The sequence below is a fragment of the Myodes glareolus genome, chromosome 5 (genome assembly GCF_982192425.1).
Source record: "Myodes glareolus chromosome 5, mMyoGla1.1, whole genome shotgun sequence".
NCBI lineage: Eukaryota > Metazoa > Chordata > Mammalia > Rodentia > Cricetidae > Myodes > Myodes glareolus.
In genome coordinates, this window is record NC_142030.1 from 38,326,304 (window position 1) to 38,350,077 (window position 23,774).

Sequence of the window (23,774 nt, forward strand, 5' to 3'; positions counted from 1 at the left end):
CTGTCTCTCCTTGGGTCAAGTTCCCGAGTCTGTCCACAAACCCACCCTAAGGACCACGGTGTTGAACAGAACTTCCAATCCAGACCCCTTCACTACCTCATTCCCAGAGATGAACTGCATTCCTGGCGTCATACCCACATCAGGCCTTGCCAATCCGGCTCCCACTGGACTGCTTTCAGGATCATTAGCCTGTGCTTCCGACCTATTTCTTCCTCCAAGCAATGCTGATTGGACCCTTCTAGGTTGGGCAATGCAGAATTCACATCCAGGGCAAGACAAGGTCTTGTAATTAAGATGTAGGCAGACAATTTAGACAAAATGTCGCAAATGTCTCTCAGTGTGAGAAAGGAGGTCACGAATGGCATCATCACTGAATGAGTCAGGGATATTGGCCCCCAAAGGTCAGTAAGCATCAATACAAGAGGACCAGGAGGTCAGTTTATCCTTTGAATGATAGGTTTTATTTAGCATTTACAAAAGAGTTTAACTGCATGCATATCATAGGATGTTGAAATCCCTGTGATGCAACATGGCCAGCACTTTCCTGAACCATGGATTGGACAGTGCCTTTCAGCAAGACTCGGGTTAGACAGTGCCTTCCAGATGAGACTCGGGCTAGATAGTGCCTTCTGGGTGGGACTCTTGGTGTCCAGATGGACGGCCAGTGTTCATCCCTCAATACTGTGTGAGCTAGTGGCTGCAGACCTCCAGATGAGGACTCTGCTTACTAACACATCTGTGTAACACCTCAAAACATGGACTGGGGTATCAAGAGAAGCACATGTTCATACAATCTGATCACATCAGAAAGCACGGAATCCTGGAGGGCTTTGAAAAACATACATACGTATCTAGATTTCCTTTAAAAGATTCCTCAAAGGAAAACAGAACTTTTGTGTATTAACCACGGCAGAGTGCAAGATTTCTCTCCTGCAAGATTATCACATGCTAACAAGGTGTGTGTCCCCGCTAGAGAAAAATGGTGTGGACATGGAGCTCGTGAACTAGATTCCTGCTACGGATCCGCTGTGTGCATGGAGCCAGTCACTCTGGGAGACTTGTTTCTCAGAGCTGGGCTGAATATTACTGCCTGACTGGTTCTTTGTGAGTGACATGGGTGGAAGAAAACTTGTGTGAGTCCAGGCTACGACTGTCTAGGGCAGTGGCTGTCCCCAATTACAGCATAGTCCCTCCTGGGGACACTAGGTGGCGTCACTGAAGGTGCTAATACTTACTGGATGAAGTGTGGCCAGAGAGCTGGCCTAGGACGAATACTTTGCAATCCTGCTGCTCTGCACTTGGTTAAAGCTTTCAGGTCACTGTTTGCTTAGGGTTTGCTTGCTTCATTTTTCAGACAAGGAAGAAGACAGCTAGAGTTTAAACAATATCTCTAAGGTCATGTCACTTGAGAAGAGCTGAATCAAAACTGGGCTCAGGCCTGATATCCACCTACCACCTTGCCCTGTCTCTTCAAGCTAGGCTGGAGACTTCTGCGCCCACTCTTGGGAAAGATCACCTTACGCGATCACCTACAAGTCTGGAGCCAGTCTTTTCTAGATGCCAGTTCTATTGTCCACTGGCTTTGGGCATAGAATCTTATAGTTAACATGGGTTTTCAGAGCTTTGGGGCCCTTTCCTATAGCCCACAAAGCTCACTGATTTTCAGCTTTAGCTGAGAACAAACCTTCATCAACCTGCTATTAGCTGAAGCTTCAGGATCTAGATTCTTGCCAGTTTTGCCACCCGTGGTCTGGGCCCTACTTCACAACTAAGGATGGCAAGGTCCCCGTAGGTCTTCAATCTCTGTGGGGTCTAGGCTTGGTGAGTAGAAACACACAGACTTGATTCCTTGTGGATTTCTATTCTCTGAAGAATAGGGAGCACTGTAACTGTGCCAAGAACTTGGGTAGTGGGCCTGTATTTGCCAACTGCAATCCGGCTGAGGAATCTTTTGCCCAAAGCCCTTTGCAGAGCCCCGTATACAGGGCAGCAACATTGTATAAAAGAGAGGTGACCTTGAGAGTCAGTACAGGAGGACGGGAAGAAAACAATCAGGGGACATTCTAGAAGTAAGCCTTGTTGTCAAGACTCTTCTTCTCAAACTTTTGCTTGAGCTCAGAGACCAGAGAGGACTGAACGGGGCCTCCTAAGTGCTTGTGGTTGGGTAACTGCCGGGGTGGTTGTGGGGCAAGGGATCCAGAGACAGTAGGCACTGCCCGTTGGGCCACTGTACTGGATACCATTCTGGGGGGTGGCGGGAGAGCTGGAGCTCTGGGGGGCACTGTGGTTTCTGCCCTGCTGGAATCGCAGTTCTCACTGGGAGGCTCCTCTTTGAGTATGAATTTGGTAGCAGCCTTGGCCCTCCTGAATTTGAGCCACTCTATGCGAACGGCGTGGGGTGCAGGGCTGGGCCTTCTACGGAGCACACGCCTCACAGGCAGGACCTTGTTGGACTTCTTGTTACGCCAGAAGGTGGCGGTAGAGATGAGGACGGTTATGGCCACAACAATAGTCATGACGCCGGCCAACACACCTACAGCCTTCATGGGGTTGTCCTTGGTCTGTATGAGGAAGGCAGCCATGGAACCTCGGGAGAGCGTCTGAAAGAGAAAGTCGTGCCCTAGGTTTAACTACTTACACCTCGTCCCTGGAGGACAGCAGCTGTGTGAGCTTCTCTGAGCCTGACAGGTTTCAACATCCCGCCCCCAAGGCATCCCTCAGGCAAAATCAAGTGAGAGAGACCGTAGTAGCCTCCTGCAGACTTCAACCTCCTGCTTCCCTGGAGTCTTCCCTTGGACTAACAAAATAGTGCTTGTCTCTGGTCACAGGGAGAACCATAAACCAAAATGAACCAGGACCCTTGTATTTGATGGATTCCTGCCAGACACTGAACTTTACATAATGCTTTTGCTTCTACCTTCTAACACAGAAAAAATAATGGAGGCTTAAATAGCCTAGAGTTACATCACTAATTAATACTGAAGCTAGAATTCCAATTTGATTTCCAAGCCTCTGGGTTTGATTTCACGGAAAGTCCTTTGCATCTTCGGCACAAGTTGCTCTCGGGCCCCCTTCCCCCTCCACCACCACGGCATTGTGCTCACCTCTGTGTCTGTAATGTCGATCTTGAGTAAGGCTGTTGTGCTGAAAGATGGGGAGCCTCGGTCCTTGGCCTGCACCTGTAGGGACCACGAGTAGTCCCCACTGGGTGTGATGTTGTGGAGAGCCTCCAAGGAGCGGATGGAATTCTTGAGCCAGATCTCTCCCGTGTGAGCATCAATGTCAAACACATTGGCTGGCTCTGCATGGGTGATGGAGTAGTCGACCAAGTTGTTTGGCTCCTCTGCATCCTGGTCCGTAGCCTGAGCAGAGAGGGCGAGAGGATCACTTGGGGAAGATATCCATTGGCTAAAACAGTATATAAGGATGGGGGGGGGGGCTTTCTGAGTTGATGGGAAAGAATTTTAATCCTAATTGGGCTAGAACAGAGTTGGGGAAGAAGAATTTATGCACTACTCTGAGCCATAGTCTATGTAGGTGTTATTAACTCCATTCTCAGAATACATCCGTGAAGTACTCGTTGGTGATGCCTTACTATACATGCAAAGAAGAAAGCTTGGCTGGTCCACGATGGGAGGGGGTGTCTGGTATTCAGAGCGTGTCTGTTGGGATTCAGAATGCATGTCTTTTCTGCATTATGAAGACAGTGTACTGTGGGAAAAGCTTGCTTTGAAGGCACGCAGGTCAGTGACGTAAATTCAGACAAGCACAGTACTCAAGCCCTCTGAGGTTCAGGTGTTCTATTGGTTATGTTTTCCTTCCCAGGTACCTTTTCTAGTAGGGGTGGAAAGAAAGCTATGTATAGTGTCATGTAGCCCAGTGCCCTTAGCAGGACACATTTAATCTAACTTCAACGCTTATGGCCCAGTCTGGGTGCTCAGCTGCCTCTGAAACCCACCTCAATTTTCACTGGGGTTCCCAGCACCATCGTCTTCTCCTGGATGCTCTGCACAAACTGGGGGTAGTGGTCGTTGACGTCCAGCAGAGTGACAAACACCTCTGCCAGGCTGTACCTCCCATCCATGTCTTCGGCCTTCACGTAAAAGTTGTACCGCGACGTGCCCTCGGCATCCAGGCTGGCCCAGGGCTGAGTGTAGATAAGCCCCGTTGATGGATGAATCAAGAATCTACCAGGCACAGAAAACAGAAGCACAGGTGCTCATATACATGTGTACATCCTAAAGTCCTCAGTGAGACATTGGGCAGCTTCCCCAAGCATCCCACCAGCTCCTGCCCCTTACGATCTGACTCTAGGACTCAGATCCAGCCGTTGACACGCAGCCCAACTGCCGCTGCCCTACTTACCACAGCCTGTCACCCTCCCCTCACCCTATCCTGTCCCTGCTCACCTGCCTTCTGAGGTCACTACCTATACTCCAGGCTCTGACCGCAGCCTTCTTTTCCAGTCACCTCGCTAGTGGTGTCTTATCTCTACCTCAGGCTCTCCATGGCTTCCTTCCATTCCTTGCCTCTCTCTACCCTGTACCCTGGGATGCTCACATCCCTAACCTGGCTTTTAAGCTTTTACTGGTCCCTCCTGCTTAAGCAGAGGTTTGCTTCACCCAGAGCCTTGCAAACTGCTTTGTCTGGTGTTCTGGATCTACTTACAGGTCTGACCCGGTCCCATAGATGGAGTACTGAACTTTGCCCCATGGTCCTGTATCTGGATCCACAGCCTGGAAAAAAGAAAACTCCGAATGGCACCTACACTATGGTGAGACAGGCAGTAAGTAGTTTCTGTAGCTGAAGGCAACTTGCAATGGAAAGCTGGCAGAGCCTGGGGTGTGTCCAGCAGGGGAGGAAGTAGCGTAGAGGTTGTCCCATGCCCTGGTTTTCTTCAGGGAGGTATCAAATGTGAACAAACCAAAAAGGTTTATGTCTGGGAGATACTTTTTTCTTTCATAAACAAGGGGAATATGGGAACGGGCTGCAGGCCCTGCGCTTGGGATTTGCACATGTATCGCCATCATCATTAGCAGGAAGAAGCCTGGAGCTTGCTTCTACAACACATGGCTAAGGTAAGGAGATACTCCTTTATGAACAGACTGTAAGAGTCTGTGCCTTCTGCCATATCACAAGACCCTTTCCTCATATGGTACAGGCTACATAACCGCGAGGGAAGACACAGATTATCATTAGGTGAAGAATCAGAGACGTACAGAGGCGAGGACCTTGTTCAAGGTCACAGCTAACAGTTGGGCAGGCGGTGGTGGTGCACATCTTTAATCCCAGCACTCAGGAGGCAGAGGCAGGTGGATGTCTCTTAGTTCGAGACCAGCCTAGACTACAGGGCTAGTTTCAGGACAGACAATGCTCCACAAAGAAACTCTGTCTTGAAAAACGAAACAAACAAACAGATCACAGATAATGGCTGGTGGTCTTAGGAACCAGGCCCCAACCTACTGTGACAGCCACCACGTTGGAGCCCCCTGGGGCGTTCTCTGGGATCCTGGCAATGTAGTAGTGAGAGGTGAACTTGGGGACATTATCATTGGTGTCCAGAAGCTGGATCACAATGTCTGCGGTGGAACTGAACTTCTCTGGGGTATTCACTTCAATGGCCAGGAGCTGGAGAAAGATCGAGAAACACACTTGTCAGGGAGGGCAGTCATCCCACTGAGGGCCCACTACCATCCATCCCGTCAGAACTGGCCATGCTTTCATCTCTCCAGCTTTCCTGCTGTTGTGTTGTGTTTTTAGAGTCAGGGTCTTACTACAAACTCCAGCGGTAACTGCCAGTCTTTCTTCCTCAGCCTCCCGAGTGCTAAGAACATGGGTGTGGACGACCACACCCAGTGTGTACCCCATTCTTACTCTGGCTCCTGGTGGGCTGTCCCGGCTACCATCTTCACAGTCCCTCATCATTCCTCACTTGTGAGTCTGCAGTGTTGGTGATCCTATCACTCCCATTGTGCCCAGGCCTGGAATTGCTATTACTGTTGTCTTCTTCTATGGCTCTACATAGTCTCTTCTAAGTCAAGTTCCCAGCTGTTCTTATAAGCTGATTTCTCCAGATGCAAGCCAGTATAATTTTGTCAAGTTTTCTCATCAAAAGAAATTCTAGGTCAAAGTTAATTTGATTTGACTAGCCAGAGCGGCACGTGTCTATAACCCCAGAACTCAGGAGACGGAAGCAGCAGGATTGTGAGTTTGAGATCAGCCGGTGCAGCGCAGGGAGCTCCAGGTCAGCTTGGGCGGTGGCAAAGCTTTGTCTTAAACCAAAACAAAACAAGCACAGCAGCAACAACAGCAACAAGACACAGAGGGAAGATTTGCATTTCTAAAGGCAGGATCACATTTCCAGCCTTGCCTTCCTTAGAAACTACTGGGGAAACTTGTGTTTTTCACTGAAGTTGCATGTCTCTCCTTAGGGTAATTCCTAAGAATGTTGTATTAATTAGTTCTGCAAGAGTATCTTTTATTCCACTATATTCATATCCTCTCTTCCTCCTCTCACTCCCTAAGAAAACTGTTAGGTGTGGAAAAATAACTTTGTGTGGTGGTTTTTGCTTTATTTACAAAAATCTTTCAATTATTTTTCTTAGTTTTTTTTTTCTAAGAAAACAATAATACTCATTTTTGGCCCCTTCTTTCTAGAATTGCAGCTCTTATTTCCTCTTTATCCGGAATTATGTCATTCCAAACATTGAATTAAATTATCTTGGTGACAGCAGGCATTTGTGTTTTATTCCTAAAATCAGACAAAGCCTTTACTATCTCACTTTTTATCATGAGGCTGGCTACACACTGTGAGCATATAGAATTATAAATAATGATAAGTTAAATATTCTTAATGAAGTATCTTTTCATTAATATATTACTCACATATTAATATATGACAAGTGTCATATATATATTCATAGTGTTACATGATTATAAATTATAAATGACATCAAAAAAATGTATTTCCCCACTGCCGTTAGGGTTGTTACTGGAACAGATGACAAATATCAGAGGCACATGAGAATCACACAGTTTCTCTCTCTCCATCTATTAACACAGCCAACTATACTGGTAGTGTGCCCCTGACTCCCCAGCCTTCACATAATAGTGGTGGTTCAGAAGCTGGCAGCTCAGTAAGGATGAGGCTATGAGAACTTTGTAGAAGCTGTGGCGGGGGAGGGTCAGGTACCATCCCCACCCCCAACCTACCTCCTATTGTCCACATGCCCACAGCAGGATAGGCAGAACCTCTGGGGAAAAATAGTAGAGCCACCCAGGCCTGGGAGCGACAATGGCCCTCCCACACTGAATCCGGAAGTGGTGTGAGCTTGCCTACTTCCAGCCTTATCTTTCCATCCCTGCCCCCATAATTTATGCCCTGGCAATATGGGCAGCCCATATATAGGGGTTCCTGGTTGAATTTGTCCATATCAGGCTTCATGGTCTAAGTTGATGAGGACAACTGACCAGGTCTCTTCCTCAAGAGAGCACCAGATCTCATTACAGATGGTTGTGACCCACCATGTGGTTGCTGGGAATTGAACTCAGGAGGACCTTTAGAAGAGCAGGCAGTGCTCTTAACTGCTGAGCCATCTCTCCAGTCCTAGAGCAGTGCAATACCGTCACCTACCTTGAAGGTTAACAACTTCGACTTTTCAAAGTCAATGGCGGCTGAGTTCTCTACGATGATGGTGACTTGGGCTTCATTCAAGACTGTCTGTGGCACCACTCGGAAGATCCCTCCAGGTCCCACCAGCCGTAGGTTAAATTTGGCATTAGCTCCCTGGGCAACAGAATTTAGAGAGAGGAAATAGAAGATAAATAAGAACAGAAATGCATTATATATGTGTGCTAGGTGGGGAGCCCTTACATCCCTTTAGCCCTAAGCAGTGAGTACTCTTTCTCTACAAAGAGGGGTTAAGAATCAGATTTAGTTGGGACTGGAGAGATGGATCAGTCATTAAGAGCACTGGCTGCTCTTTCAGAGGTCCTGAGTTCAATTCCCAGCCACCACATGGTGTCTCACAACCATCTGCCTGGTACTGTGCTGAGCACTGGAGAAGACAAGGACATTTAGTGATGTGCAATTGGAAGGTCAGATGCAGAGGACCTCTTCTTCGCCTGCCTTTTACTTTGTAGCTGATTATTAACGTCTAAGCAAATAGCATGGGATTGCCTACCATCCCTCGGCTACCTTTTAGCCGTACCATCTTGTGCTATTCATTTCGTGACTTCTCTGGACCCTCTCTCTGAAACTGAGCACCGGCAGAGACTCAGTCAGTTTTAGGGCTGTGGCCACGCACCTGGTCAGAGTCGTTGACAGTGATCTTGAGTCCACGGAGGATCTCCCCCTGAGGTGGGTGCTCATACATAGACAGTTCAAACTTGTTCTGGGGCCCACTTTCTCCATAGAAAGTTGGGGGGTGGTTGTTGAGGTCCACAATCCTGATGGTGACTGGGACCATGGCCTGAGCACCTGGGCTTCCTGGAGAGTTGACCTCTGTCACCTAGGATGGCAACAGATGGCTATGGCTGTGTGGCAGGCACACTGCTGCTGGCCCTAAGAGTTTTTCCTCCTGATGGTCATATTCTTGTAATTCCTCTCTTTAAGTGTGACCTGACCTGAGAACTTGCTTTTGACTGGCGGCATGGTTAGGTTATTGGATTATAATTCACTTTTCCTGCAGAGCTTCTCTTTCCCAAGGCTTTCATGAAGCAGGCAGCAATGCTAGAGAGGCTATGGGATAGGGAGTTAACCGTAGGTAACCCATAGGCAACAACCAGCGAGCAACAGAGTCACACCAAAGACCTGGTGAGTCTTAAAGTCAGTCCTTCCCCCAGCCAAGTCTCTGATGAGATCACAGCCCTGATTATCTCTGATTGTGGCTACGTGAATGACCTTGGAATTCAAGATCCAGTCAAGCTGAATCTGGACTCCCAACTCTTGTATACTGCTTTAGGTCACTAAGTTTGGGGTGATTTCTCATGAAGCATTAGCTAACTAATAATACAGGTTGTAGAGCCAAGACTGAGTGTCCATAGGCACCCCACAAAACTTGTAACAAATATCCCTTTTCCAGGGGCCTCCTTCCTGCATTGTATAAGAATCTTCTTCTTCTTCTTCTTCTTCTTCTTCTTCTTCTTCTTCTTCTTCTTCTTCTTCTTCTTCTTCTTCTTCTTCTTCTTCTTCTTCTTTTGTTTTTCGAGACAGGATTTCTCTCTATCTTTGGAGCCAGTCCTGGAACTAGCTCTTGTAGACCAGGCTGTTCTCAAACTCACAGAGACCCGCCTGCCTCTGCCTCCTGAGTGCTGGGATTAAAGGCATGCACCACTACCGCCAGGCTAAGAATGTTCTACTTCTAAAAAGGTGCTCTAGATCAGTGATTCTCCACCTTCCCAATGTTACAACCCTTTCTTACAGCTCCTCATGCTGTGGTGACCCCCCCATCACAAAATTATTTTCATTTCTACTTCAGAACTGTAATTTTGCTCCTGTTACGAATTGTAACATAAACATCTGGGTTTTCCGATGGCCTTTGGGGTCATAATCCACAGGTTGAGAATTGCTGCTCTAAAATGACCCTCCCAGGGGCTGGAGAGATGGCTCAGAGGTTAAGAGCACTGACTGCTCTTCCAGAGGTCCTGAGTTCAATACCCAGCAACCACATGGTGGCTCACAACCATCTGTAATGAGATCTGGTGCCCTCTTCTGGCCTGCAGGCATACATGCAGACAGAACACTGTATACATAATAAATAAATAAATAAAAATATTTAAAAAAATAAATAAATAAAATGACCCTCCCAGACCCCATTCCACACTTCTCTGTAGGCCTTTTCCTTCCCAGAAGCCTCTGCCTGCTGTCTCTCTTTCCTTTCCCACTCAGTTCTCACCCATCCTCATTTGGAGTTTTCACAGAAACTTCCACACTGCAGCTGGCGCTACCATCTCAGCGTCAGAGGCTCAGCTCCCTTGGTTCTGTGAGTCAGTCCTTGGCAAGTTCTCACTGACTTCTGCAGCCCCTGCTGTTTCCTCCAGCTGCCCCCCACCTCACCCTCAGCCTCTGAAGCTCTGCAGTTGTGGATACTGCCCACAGCTCCTCTCCTGATGCAGTCATCCTCTCTGGGGAACAGCTCGTTCCCTCCAAGCCTGTCCTGTTTTTCTTTCAGTTGTTATCACAGAACACCCTGACTTAACGCGTCTTAGGAGAGAAAAGGGTTTGTTTATTCCTGCTCCCTGTTCTGGGTACAGTTCATCACTGTTGGGAAGTTAGAGAAGCGGGGGCTTGAGGCAGCTAGCTGGTCATGCCACACCCACAGTCAAGAGCAACAGGAATGTATGTGTGCATGCTGCTAGCTCAAGGCTACTTAGAACACATCTGGCTTTCTCTATCTGTATTGAGTCCAGGGTCAAACCCATGAAGTGACACTCCCTCTGCATTCTCAGTAACCCTGCTTGTGATCTCATGCTTCTCTTTGCAAGCATTTGCTGCAGCCTGATGCAGGTGCTCCTTGGAGTAACCTTTCAGTCCCTCCCCAGACAGAGCTCCCCTCCCCGGAGAGAGCCCCCCTCCCCGGATGGAGCCCTTGGGTCTCGTCACTTCTATTGCTCTCCAGGACTGGACAGTGGGTAGGATAAGTCAAGAAAGTGGGGTGTCACCTGGACGTGAAGCTCATACACCTCTCTCCGGAGCTGCGTGGGGCTCTGAAGGACGGAGATGGCTCCAGATGTCTCGTTAATTGCAAAGACTCTATCACTCTCTGTCAGAGAAAAAATCCCTGACTCTTAGCACAAGGTCACAGGAGGTAGCATAACATGGGAATCATGCCACATATTCTTTTTTATTATTATTATTGATTTTTATTGAGCTCTATATTTTTCTCTGCTCCCCTTTCTGCCTCTTCTCTTCCCCAGTTTCAACCCTCCCCCAAGGTCCCCATGCTCCCAATTCACTCAGGAGATCTTGTCTTTTTCTCCTTTCTACTTCCCATGTAGATTAGATCTATGTAAGTCTCTCTTAGCGTCCGCATTGTTATCTAAGTTCTCTGAGATTTGTAGAATGGTTTTCTTTGCTTTATGTTTAAAAACCACCTATGAGTGAGTACATGTGATAATTGTCTTTCTGTGTCTGGGTTACCTCACTCAAAATAATGTTTTCTAGCTCCATCCATTTTCCTGCAAAATTCAGGATGTCATTATTTTTTCTGCCATGTAGTACTCCACTGTGTAAATGTACCACATGGAGAGCTCCTCATAGAATGTAATACTGTCACCTCTCTGTGTCTTGCCAATGAGGAAACTGAGTCTCAGAGGGGCTAAGTAACTTGTCTAAGGTCCCTTAGCCAGTAGAGATCTGGACTTGAACTTTTGTGCAGCTCTCAACATCCATCCCACGTGCCTTTTCTTACACATGAAAGTGTGTGTGTGTGTGTGTGTGTGTGTGTGTGTAAGTAAAAAAGGAGCAAGAGATAAGAAATGAAGATGAAGGGGGGATGGGAGGAAGGAAGAGGAACACAGACAGGAACTTGAAGAAGGCCTAGGAGATGAAGGGTGAAAAGGAGAGGTGAGGAGGGGTGTGGGATGAGTGTACTGTAACTGGGGGTTGGTTTCAGAGGTGGTAGGGAAGAGAAGACACCCAGAAAGGGAGCCCATGCACAGGTGATTTCTTGGTGGTCACGGCATGGTTTTATTTGAACTCCTGGAAGGTGGCGGTGTACCAGCGTGTCTCGGGGGAAGGATGGCGCACGGCAGATGTAAGCGCAGCTAGGTTCAGGCCCCAGGCGTGCTGGCCTGCTTGACTCCTGTCTAGCTGTGGTAGGAGAATGTGCTAGAGTCATCTGACTTAGATTAAAATCAATAATCAGTAGTCGATACCTAAACCGCCCTTCTGAACCTCTGTTTTCTACACACAGGCCTAGTACTTCGGGAAAGCCACAACACCATTGTATCTAATTCGTTCAATTATCTGCCCCAGTCAATCAGAAAAGAGAAAGATTGAGAAAGAAACACAGAAATTCTGAATGTGTAAGAAATGTTGCTACTCATGCCATTGGTGGCTATGTCCAGGGCAAAAAGAGTATACATCTCTCTCTGGATTCTGCGGTGTTCCCTCTTACTGGGTGTCATGACAAGCAAGGATAGAGCAAAGTTGTCATCTGAGGAAACTATCCCCACCTTCTTGTCATCCTGGTCCCACAGGTGAGGAAACCAGGATTCAGTTGCACAGAACTGGAAATGTGTCAGAGAGTTATCCTCACTTACCATTCAAGAGCCTGTAGAGGATGCGGTTGGGTTTGCCTCGGTCTCCATCTATGGCAACCACGGTCAGCACTTCCGAGCCCTTGGAGAACAGGAGCCGTTGCCTGAGGCTGTGGTGATGAGAGTGTCTCCCCTAACCCAACACTGCCGCCCCACCATGGACAGGAGATATACTCCCACTCAGAAAAATAGTTGGGCTTTGGGTGGCACAAGAAGGTGACCCCACGGGGACCTGCTTAGGACTCTCTGCACCTGACCTCCCAAGGTTGAAGGGACCACCTGAGTGAATTTTGCCACTCCCTAGTCCCAGGATCAAAGTGTGACTTTCCAGAAACTCTTGACCTCCTAATTGACTCCTAACCAGCCTTCCACCGGAGACTGACTAGTGTGTGGTGAATCCAGCCACCCTCAGGGTTGTCCCAGGGAGTCACACAATGGACGCCAGGTAGGCAATGCAGTCACTCACCGGAAGGGTGTCCTCGTACACATAGCCATAGTAAGGTGTACCCACGAAAATGGGTGCCGTGTCCTGAACATCTTCCACGTTGATGGTGACTGTGGCGGTGGCTGAGAAGACCACATCAGCCCCTCGAAGCCTGCTGCCACCATCCTGGGGAGGAATGGGGCCAGAGAAGGAGGGTGAAGACAAGCTGTCGTCAAAGTGACAGGCCCCACTTGAGTAAATTCCTGCTACTTCCTGACTGTGAAGCCAACTGGCCCCTTCCAATGTCTACTTGTTCTTAGGTCTCTGGAGTCCATTCCTGTTTTTCAGTGGTGTTAGGCATGCCAAAGAAATGACACATGGAACCCTTAAGTCAGGGATCTGACAGCTTTCCTTTGGATACAGAATTAATTAACTCTCCAGGTACATTAGATGTCATTAGTGCCAGGAGGTGGGAGGAGTCAGACCTAAATTCTACCCCTAACTGGAAACCAAGCCTCCAGCAACTCCTAAGAACCTTCCATATGTCCAGCTTATGCTGGTGGCCATGGAGTCCCAGGAATATGACTGAGCAGGTAGGGTGGGTACCCAGCCTCCCAGCACAGGCTGTACGGTGGACTACAATCAAGCAGTAATGTGAAAGGGGGGTCTCTTGCCATCTTGCCATCCTGCGAAAGAAACCAATAGGCCTAATGTGGCACCTGAGTTTTCCTTCTCCCTGGAGGTTTGGCTGAGTGCCTGCCGGTTCCCAGCTCCCACCCTGTGCTTCATAAACTGACAGGAGGAACTTCATAAAGCATCAGAAATGGGCACTTGAGGACACTGAGTTCAGAGAGGGGGAAGCTGGTTACACAGCAAGGAGGAGAGTAGCATGCCTCATTCTGGCTAGAGAGACAGAGACAATGGAGGTTGTGGGAGGAACACATATCTCTGTGCCATGGCTTCCTCCCCTATGAAGAGACTAACTTCTAAGTGCCTAGGGAGTCATATGACACCCCCTACAAGGAGATGTGGCCCCTCCAGCCTAGAGACACTAGCCTCTCCGGAAAATGTGTTCAGGCACAAGAATTTCCAAGCAGCTGCCCCCTACCCCCTTTGCCTGTGTCTCCTGTTCTTGAAAATACCTGCTCTTTAATAGAACCTCATGGTGCTTCAACCTAGCAGAGGCTGAAGTTACCACTGGATATTCCCCCTACGTCCTCCTTTGTTACCTTGGCGACCACAGTGATGAAATGAGCTCGCGACTTCTCGTAGTCCAGTGTGGCTCCAGCCTGGAGACGCAGCACGCCACTGTGGCGGTCCATGGTGAACTTGGAGGAGTGGAGGTTCTGTAAAGTTGGACAGCAGCTGAACTCGGGCTGCAAGCAGACCATGCCAGAAGTTCTCACGCTGCCCATTGAAGGAGTCACTGACCTTTCTTCCAGAAACCCTGACTTCCAGGCTTAGATTGCAGGTTCCAGTCCCCTGCTGTCTGAACTCAGGGGCTTCCAGCAAGGAAACTTTTGTTCAGGTTTTCTATACTTCAGTCAAACCCAGCTCTCCCTCCCAGCAAAGCCTGCTGGCTTGTAGCAGAAAGAAACATTCACCGAGTATTCTGACTTGGTCGAAGCTAGGGCTTAACAGTAATAGTGAAAAAGAGAGATCTGGGAACCCTCAAACCACACCAGGTGAAAAGGGGCTGTGGTGGTCATAATCAGTGTCTGATAGGAGATGGTGAGTGACCAGAAACAGGCTCTAAAAACACTTGACTCTGCTAAGTTCCTCAGAGGCTCTCCCAGTTGGGGAAGGTCGGGAAATAGGTTCCAGATACTGTAATCTTAGCTTTACACATGTTTAATCCTCATGATGCTTGAAAAAGTAATGTTTCTCATTCCCAGTCGAAGAGTTAAGAAACATGCTGGAGGAACACGCCAGTGTGTGTGTGTTTGTGGAGGAAGTGTTCACCTCTAGTTCTAATGAGTTCAGAGAATTTCTCTAGAACTAGTAGTTTAAGCCACGATGACATATTGCCTTGAGAATTTGAGATTCGGTGGCCAGATTTGGAAAGAATAGAATGTCCTACAAAAAGAGCAACAATGTGAGGTGGATAGTGTCTCCTGGGAGACCAGGAGAAGGCAGTGGTCCAGGGCAGAAGCTCTCGTCTTTGCCAATGGGGCATAGAGGGATGGAGTGAGGGCTGGGGCAATCTGACACTCATGTTTGGCATAGTACCTGATTTCTTCTTCCTATTGATCATTTGAGTTTTAAATGAATTTCTTGCAAGGTGTGAGGGTGCTAGGTGTCTAGAAATTCTTTAGGGAGAAGGGTGGGGGAAGCAGAGAACTGAGAGTCCCATAACCCTAAAGAGAGAGAGGGTCTGGCCCAACTCTGAGGAAGTCAAGATGGGCCAATTTGGGGGAGAGGTCTCCTGTCTCCTTCTGGTCTTCATCCCTTGAGAACAGAGACACTGGCAGGCACAGGGGAGGGGGGTGCTAGCTGGTGATGGAAGTGGAGGGCACCCAGGTGTCCTCTCCAGCTCAGGGCCCTGGTTGCACTGTGTATGTCCTGTCTTACCTGTAGGAAGTAGGTGATACTGCCTCCAGAGCCAGTGTCCTTGTCCTCTGCGTGGACCCTAAAGATGCTGCTCCCAGCCGGTGTGTTCTGAGGGACCACAGCCAGAGAAGGATCAGTACTGATGACAGGATGGTGGGGGAGGCAGAGACATGAGGGTTATGGAAGAGAGAGGTTGGCAGGGTGACTGGACAGGGGTGAGGAGTGGTGACAATGCACCCAACAAGTGACAGAGAGGAGCTGAGGGAGTGGACATAAGGACAAGGATGGGAAGGGAGAGAGCGAGAAGAGAGAGGCCGTCCAAAAGGGGAGAGTAGGAAGCAAAAACCAGGCCCCTAAGAGCTAAAAGATTTAAATATAAAATACTAATTGACAAACAAAGGCACAGCTCATAAACACGGACATATTCAGAATTACCAGGGAACACATATGCACAGTTTACTGCAAGAATGGAGGATCTTTCACCAAGGACTTAGAAGACATGTTTATCGATAGGTGTGTGTGTGTGTGTGTGTGTGTGTGTGTGTGTGTGTGTGTGTGTGTGTGTGCTCGTGCGCACTCGCACACATGCCATAGTCATTTGTATGTGGGTCAGAGGACAACTTGCAAGTGTTTTTTTCTTCACCTTGTGGGCTTTGGGGATCAAGCACAGATGGTCAAGATTATTGGCAAACACCTTTACTCACTAAACTGAGTGGCCCCTTAGCAAACGTTAGGATGGAGACAGTTGCTCTCTTGTGTCACAGAGCAGAGGGCAAACAAGGTGACCCTTTAGGAAAGTACTTTGGTAATGTAAGAAAAGAGTGACACGTGCTTTATACTCAATTTACAAACAAAGACACAGCTCATAAACACGGACATATTCAGGATTGCCTGGTTCAGTTCTCAGCACCCACATGGGGGATCACAACCATCTTTAAGTCTGGTCTCTTCAGGCACTGTACACATGTGGTACCCAGATTTAACATTCAGGAAAAGCACTTATATTCAAAAAGTAAATAATAAAATTTTAAAGAATTTATGTAAGTGACTCAGTACAGTAACTTCAATTTTTTTTAACTCTTATCTTAAGGATTCTTTTTGTATTAGGAGGCAAATTCGGGGCCCCAAGCATTGTTGGGAAGTCTTCTACCACTGAATTACACCCCTAGTCTGAAGACAAAAGAATCTCAAGTGGAGACAGGAAGACCAGAATTCAAAGCCATCCTTTTTACAGAGCAAAGCTGAAAAAAAAAAAATCCAGATCTTTTTATTTGGGTTATTCCTAGCACTTGGTAGGCAGAGGCAGGCAGATCTCTGTGAGTCTGAGACCAGCCTGGTCTATAAGAGCTAGTTCCAGGACATCCAGGACTGCACAGAGAAACCTGTCTTGAAAAACAAAGCAACAAACAACAAAAAGAAAATTAAAGGGGGAAAACATGTCTGTATGGGTGGGAAAACAGCTCAGTGGTTTAGAGAACTTGCTGTTCTTGAAGTGGACCTGGGTGCTGTTTCCAGTACCAACATGGCATCTCACAACCATCTGTAACCCCAGTTTCAGGAGACGTGACCCCTTCTTCTGGCCTGTGTATGCACATGGTACACACGCAGTCACAAACAATAAGCAAGTGAATATTTTTAAAAGCTTTGCTTAAAGGTGGATATTTCTTGGGACAGTAGAAATGGAAAGCGTAAATATCCAAATATAAGGGGGGATTCTTGGCTTCCATCAGTGTATGCTGGCTGTTCTTGATAGAAGCTTTTACGATGATGCTAAGGACCTAAGCTTGACAAAGAAGGAAGAAAATTCTTATGTTGTAATGAAATGAAGAAACAGAATAAAGAGAGCATATTTTTAGAATCACAATTACGTCAAACAAAAAGAATAAAAACCCTATAACCACACATATAAAAATATTAAAAGGAAATACAGCAAAATTTAGTTAGGTCTCCAAGTAGGGGCATGATAATGGCTTTAAAATGCATTTAACATTAATATGCAGGCATTTTCAATCATAGTGAAAGCAGCAAGCGGGTGTAGAGAGTAATGGACAGGTGTACTACATGCAGGGTTCGGTCAGAGGGTAGCTTTGGGATGAGGCCATGGGCCCAAGTGGGAACTTTGTTCCTGCCTAGAGGTCCCTCACTCACCTCTGGAACCAGGACAGTGTAGGGCTCCTGGATGAACCTTGGCGCCTCGTCATTGGCATCTGTCACCAGTATCACAACTTTCTCTGCCACCTGAGGAGTGGAAGAGCCAGGAGTTGGGGCAGGAAAACCTTCTTGAGAGATTAAAAAGATGTCCCTAATGTCCCCGGCTATATGTTTCTACTACTATTTCTCTCTGTCTCTCTCCCTCCCTCTCTCCCTCTCTCCTCCTTTCCTTTCCATCCTGCTTTTGATTATTCATGCAACAAATATCTTCAAGCAACCCCTTGATGACAGGCGCTTCGGTTCACCCTAGAGACAGAGGAACATTTGATGGAACATTTTTTAGTGACCGCAGTGGTTTAGCTATGGTGAGAAATCAGCATATAGAGATACCATTTAGAATGGCAATGTAATATACAAATCCTGAGAGCAATGTTCCAAATATAGAACCACCTGAGAAAGTATGTCTATGACCTCTGCCAACGTGTCCTTCGTGCTGAATGCTGCAGCCAGAGGCCCTACAAGGATCCTGAATTGTGGTGGTGGATATCTGGGGACCTCTGGGACCAGAAGTATCAACCCTGCAGTGAGTTTGCCAGAGGGAAGATACAGAAATGAGCCAGGAAGCTGGGGTCAGTGGGCAAAGCCAAGAGGAGACAGACACAAACGGAATTCAGAGCACAGAAGGAGAGTCTGGCTGCATGGTTGGCAGGATGGGTGGGGGAGAAGCGTTGGGAGAGGCAGATGGCACCTGACAGGGAGGCCTTGCAGGGCCACTTGGATTTCATCCTGAGGGAGGTGAGGGCCAGCTGTCAGTGCTTTCCCAACTGGAGAGCAGCCAGATCTGCGCTTCCCAGTGAAAGTCTTGACGGCACTCTGAATACAGACTGGGTGGTCAGAGAGCCCCTGGGGCCTGTCACAAGCATGTCAACACTGAAATGGCTGGCAGAAGGTAGAGGCTGTGGGAGTGGAGGAAAAGGGAGGGAGAACACCTGGCACCCTCGGGCCAAGAGCCAGACGCAGAAGTTGGCAGATGGGGAATGAGTAGACAGGTCTGAGGAGATACGTGGTGTAGGCGAGACCCATGAGAAATGAAGCTGAGTGGCCTTGACCTCTGCTTATCCCTTCTCTTCATTCACCCGTGACCTCACTGTGTTCCCTTAGACATGAAGGCCAGGCCTTCACTGTCCCGGGTTTGGTTTGTTCGGGGGATGCCACAGCTGAAAGAGGAACGGTGCCCGTGCAGGCTGACTCACCAGGTTGAGGCCATCGGAAATGCTGATGATGGCTTCTATCTCATCTTCCTTCTGTGAAGCAAAGGAACTGAGTGACAAACTGGGAGCAGCTTAGATTAGAGGCTGTGCTAAGCTGTAGCCCTGTCCCAGAAGGCTGTTTTAGGGAGTCCGGAGCAGTCATCGTGGTTTATGAAGCTCCCTCCTACCAGGTGTGAGACCTTATTTGGGAGGGCTCTGTGTATCCAGAGTTCTCCTAGATCCAGAGGGTTCCTTGTGTCCCCCAACAGGTGTTTTTCTGCTAGAGAAAGAGGGGGCAACCCCGGTGTGGTGTACCCAAGAGAGGAGTTTTTCTCACTTCTCCTTTCTTCTCCCTCCCTTATATCTCCACACCTACAGTCCAGGATTCAGCAATGGTCCATGTTCATGGTGTCCCAAGTGTTCCCTAGGACTTGCTGGGATCTCGAGGAGATTACCAAGTGCACGCGTGCGCGTGCGCGCGCACACACACACACACACACACACACACATAAAAATACAGGGCACAGGGTAGTGTGTTGGCAGTAATCTGCCTCTACTACAAAATCCTCATCACCGTGCTGAGTGCTGTGGCTTCCCCTAGCTCCCTCCTGCTGCCCCCTCTGCTGACCTGTGGTTTGGTGGGTTTTGCTATGGAACCAGAAAGATCAGTAGCAACACAGCTGAGTTATGTAGGCAAGTGGAGGGAGAGGAAACTTAAGCTATATCATCCCAGGGTTCAGAAGTACCCAGAATTAGGGTTGTCCCAAACTCAGATGCTCGCTCTCTCTCTCTCTCTCTCTCTCTCTCTCTCTCTCTCTCTCTCTCTCTCTCCCACTCTCTAGCCTAGACTGTGGAAGCCCCTGGGGTTTGTGGGGCTCCTCCAAGACCCACAGGTGGGTGTGGGGGGCTCTTTCAGAAACTTCACAGCACAAATCTTGATTGTTAATAAAATACGCTTTAAAGACAAGCAAGGTCGGCAGCTGCTGCTGAAGGATCACCACTACCTACCCTGGAAGGATAAAGAAATCTTTGCTAATATGAAGCAGGCTGGGGAAGAGTTGTGGTATAGGGATTACCCCCTCCCTCACCCCATCTTCCACAGAGAGTTGCACAGAGGTTTCTGAACGCTAAACAAATGGTAACCCCGATTTTCTCCTGTGCCCCCTTTGTACCTCTCTGTCCAGTTCTTCCACCAGGGTGATGTTTCCAAACCTGGGATCAACAGAAAAGACACTTCTGGTGCTGGGGTCGAAGCTGATGTGGTAGGAGACAGGGTCTCCCTCGGGGTCAGTCCCATTTAGGGTGTACACGTGAGAACCTGGAAGGAGACAAAAGGAATATCTGGAACCTGGGACCCAACTTCTCCTGAAAGTAGAGGATACTCCGAGCTAGAGATTTCACTGTTATTATTCAGTGCCTTGGGGACTGCTCTCTTCCCAAGGCCTCGCCCCTGCTGGCTGCTTCCTTCTTTCTCTTTATTCTCCAAAGATATCAGACATTATCATCAGCCTCTTTACTGTACAGTAGTAGAGTCTGTGGAGGAGGAGGCAAACTAGAGTGACGATTCTTCTACCTGAAATGAATTCTTTCCAAGAGGTTAAAACTGGGGGGGGGGGGGTACCTGGAATCAGGAGTCATCTTCCCAAGAGCTAGGGAAACCTTCACAAGGTAAAATACAGGGTGTAACCATTCCTATCTCCTTCTACCCACCACTCTGCACACCTCTTGGTTAGAAGTTCTTGGGTGGTAATTTTTTCTTTTTTAAAAAAATTTTATTGATTTTTTTCTGAGCTCTACATTTTTCTCTGCTCCCCTCCCTGCCTCTCCCCTCCCCTTCAACCCTCTCCCAAGGTCCCCATGCTCCCAATTTACTCAGGAGATAGTGTCTTTTTCTACTTCTTGGGTGTTTTAAGTAGACTTGCGGAAGTTAATATGTTTGCTCAAGGTCACACCCTAAAGAGCAGCAAGCACCACAAGACTACGCTTCAAAGAGAGTCAGCCCACCCCATCTTTGGGTTCTCTTCCCAGTCTCCGGGAGGGGTCCAGCTTAGGTCACCGTGGCAGCAATGACCTCCTTCCCTGCCATTACCCTAAGGGCATTCAGAACACAAACAGAGTACCCATGGGGCAAGGAGTCGTGAGTCCTGTCCTTGAGTTCTGGAGTTCTTTTCCCTCTGGGGAAACTCACCCTGGAGACCTGGGGCGGCTGAGGCCAAGACTACTTTCTTACCTACAGGAGTGTCTTCTGGGAGGCTGAACAGGGCCATGTTTCCATTAGTGCTGCCCACTCCATTGTCAAAAAAGTGAGGGGCAAAGTTGGCTTGGGCTAGAAAAAGAATAAAGACAAACAGACACCTCGAGAGAGCTTCACACCAGCAAAGTCACCTATCTGGGCGCTGCTAATGAAACAGAGGGATTCTGTCTCCCTGCAGAGTTCCTCTCTGGGGTACTTGGTGAGGGTATGCTTGGATTAGGCTCAAGCGTTTCAGGGACACATTTTACCGAAGGCATGTAGAATCAGGGAGAAGGACAATCCCACCCCATCAAAGGGCTCAGAGAGAGGCTCTGTGTGCTGGGCCAAGGTCACACTTTCTGCCATGTTCAGGCAGCCAGCAGATCAGTGTCCTAGCCTCCCAGCGCGAGTTTAAAAGAGCCAAAATATCTAGTAGCAGAACCCCAGACTCCCGGGATGCTGGCTTCTAGCCTCTGGAGAAGCGCCCTGGGAGCGTCCCATCGCCCTGTCTCCCAGTTGGAAGGTTGCTCTCTTCCCAAGGTCTGCAACTGGACAGAGCAACCTCAGCACCCCTGTTTCCTCAGGGCGCGCCAACCCCCACCCTCCAGGGCCCTCGCCACTCACCCAGGTAAACGTGCAGCAGCCCCAGAACCAGGGCAGCCCGAGGACCGGGCCTCATGTCTCCGCAGACTGGTTGAGAGCCTGGCCACTGCCGGGACCGGGTGCTGGACCTCGGAGCATGCCCTGGGCGCGGGAGGAGAGCAGAAGCGATGATGTGGGTGACAGTGGCGGCGGCGGCAGCGGCAGCGGCGGCAGGGAGGGAGCGCGGGCGGTGCGAGGGCGCTAAGCCTATGCCAGCGCTCCGGGAGCTACACAGTTAGATGGCTCAGGTCAGACAACTAATAAGACCAATTAAGCGGACCGACTTAGAGCAGCGGGCGGGAGGGCGGAACAAGACTGCCTCCCTCCTACCACGCCCTCTGTGTCCTAGCAACCCAGGAGCAGCAGGTGCAGAGGTGGAGCTTTGCAGAGGGACTGTGTGCCTGCCTGAGACTACCTTGAGCAAACCACAAGAAATTCGGGGTTTCCCGTGGTTTGATGGAGCTCCGGCTGCGCAGGAATTTTCCTGCTTTACTTAACTTTTTTTGTGTGACTTTCAGGACGGTCAGACCTTTCTGATCAGAGCATTCATGAACATAAAACAGTGAGCAGAAAAACAGCCCAGCCTCTTCCAGGACTGAGAGATCGGCGGTGGTGAGAGAAAAGAAAGGGCAATGAAAAGCCATACAGCCTTGGCAGCTCAAACGGGTCCCTTTGCTTTGAGTTAGAGCAAGAGTATAGAGGATCCTATCGGAACGGAATCGGAACGCAGAAAATCCCACGAGTGTTCCTGACTTGGATCCTCCTTCTCCACTAACACTAGAGTGTGAGCAGAGATATCCCCTGTACCCTTCTCCGTGTTGGGTCATTCATCAGGTGGGATGAGGAGTAAGGCAAAGCCTGAGTGATGGTTTGAAACCAGGTTGCTTTCAAAGCTGCCCATGGGATGCTGTCTGTGCCGGTCGACAAAGGAGACCCTTTGCACGCTCCCTGGAGCGCTCAGCATCCTCCTGCTCTAGGGTACTTCAAGAAGCAGGGCACCTATATCCCTTGAACAGGCCTCCCTGATCAACTTTTAGCAAGGATGAGGGATTCAGAGAGCACCAGGGAGGCGCTGAATCAGGACACCTGAGAAGTGCAGCAAGTTCTGGGCAAGTCTGACCAAAGGGCTTTATCTGAACTCTGCTGGGCCTTTGGCTGAGAGTGGGCACAGCGCATCCCACTGGTACTTCTGAATCTTAGCTTTTCAAGATGCTAGGACAAGGCCAGGTCCCACACGGAGTGTGCAAGACAGGCGGGCTTGCTGATGATTGCTCAGACTTAAGGGTTCCTGAAGCAGGTGTCTTGCTGGTGTGCCGAGAAGACCTGATTCTCTCCGCATCTTGTCTACCATCTCCTCCCTAAGAGGCTCCTTCTGGCCTCTGACTTCTCTGCTGTCAGTTCATTCTATCAACCGACTTGCACTGGAAAGGAACAGAGAAGACGTGTAGGCCACATGCCTGCCGTGTGTGTGTGTGTGTGTGTGTGTGTGTGTGTGTGTGTGTATGTGTGTGTGTGTGTATGTGTGTGTGTATGTGTGTGTGTGTGTATGTGTATGTGTATGTGTGTGTGTGTGTATGTGTGTGTGTGTGTATGTGTGTGTGTGTGTATGTGTGTGTGTGTGTATGTGTGTGTGTGTGTATGTGTGTGTGTGTGTGTATGTGTATGTGTGTGTGTGTACATACTCTCAACTTTGTGTCTCATTTAGCCTGCACAGTGTTCCTGGTGTGATTGCTCATGCTTTACAGAGTAAAGTTTTAAAACCAAGAAAAAAAAACCTTACCTAAACTGTCTTCGTATGGGCTTCTGTTGCTGTGAAGAGACACCATGAACACAGCAACTCTTATGAAGGAAACCATTTCAGTGGGGCTGGCTCACAGTTCAGAGAGTTAACCCATTGTCATCATGGCATGAAGCATGGTGGCATGCAGACAGACATGGTGTTAGAGAAAGAGTCAAGAGTTCCCCATCTTGATTGGCAGGCAGGCAGCAGGAAGAGCGAGAGACGCTTGGCCTGACTTGAGCTTCTGAAACCTCAAAGCCCACTTCCAGTGACACACAGATCACATATACTCCAACAAGGCCATACCTCCTACTAATGCCACTCCGCATGAGCCTCTAGGGGCCATTTTCATTCAAACCACTGCATAGGCTCACCTATCCAAAGAGGGGCAGAGGTTGGAGCCATATCTGGTTTGTGTTGGCTGTCAAGTTGAAACTTTCTGTGATTTAGGTACATAGTCACAAAACTATTGAAACTTTAAAC

At 48.7% G+C, this 23,774-nt stretch overlaps 1 protein-coding gene across 2 annotated transcripts; it reads right to left on the reverse strand.

Moving 5' to 3' along the window:
• Nucleotides 1-438: 438 nt before the first annotated feature.
• Cdhr1 (cadherin related family member 1) lies at nucleotides 439-23,089 on the reverse strand. Of its 2 annotated transcripts, none has more exons than XM_048421514.3 (17): nucleotides 21,494-23,089; nucleotides 20,867-20,962; nucleotides 19,809-19,954; nucleotides 18,640-18,690; nucleotides 17,384-17,473; nucleotides 15,257-15,343; nucleotides 13,915-14,031; nucleotides 12,728-12,871; nucleotides 12,265-12,343; nucleotides 10,663-10,763; nucleotides 8,307-8,510; nucleotides 7,634-7,786; nucleotides 5,464-5,628; nucleotides 4,669-4,736; nucleotides 3,959-4,187; nucleotides 3,105-3,362; nucleotides 439-2,600 (listed from the first exon to the last, which is right to left on the reverse strand). In XM_048421514.3, the coding sequence occupies exons 1-17, from the start codon at nucleotides 21,546-21,548 to the stop codon at nucleotides 2,064-2,066; spliced, it is 2,580 nt and encodes an 859-aa protein (XP_048277471.3). In that variant the 5' UTR covers nucleotides 21,549-23,089; the 3' UTR covers nucleotides 439-2,063. The 2 variants fall into 2 exon arrangements, with proteins under 2 accessions (XP_048277471.3, XP_048277470.3); XM_048421513.3 differs by having other exon boundaries at nucleotides 13,915-14,061.
• Between the last annotated feature and the right edge of the window lie 685 nt (nucleotides 23,090-23,774).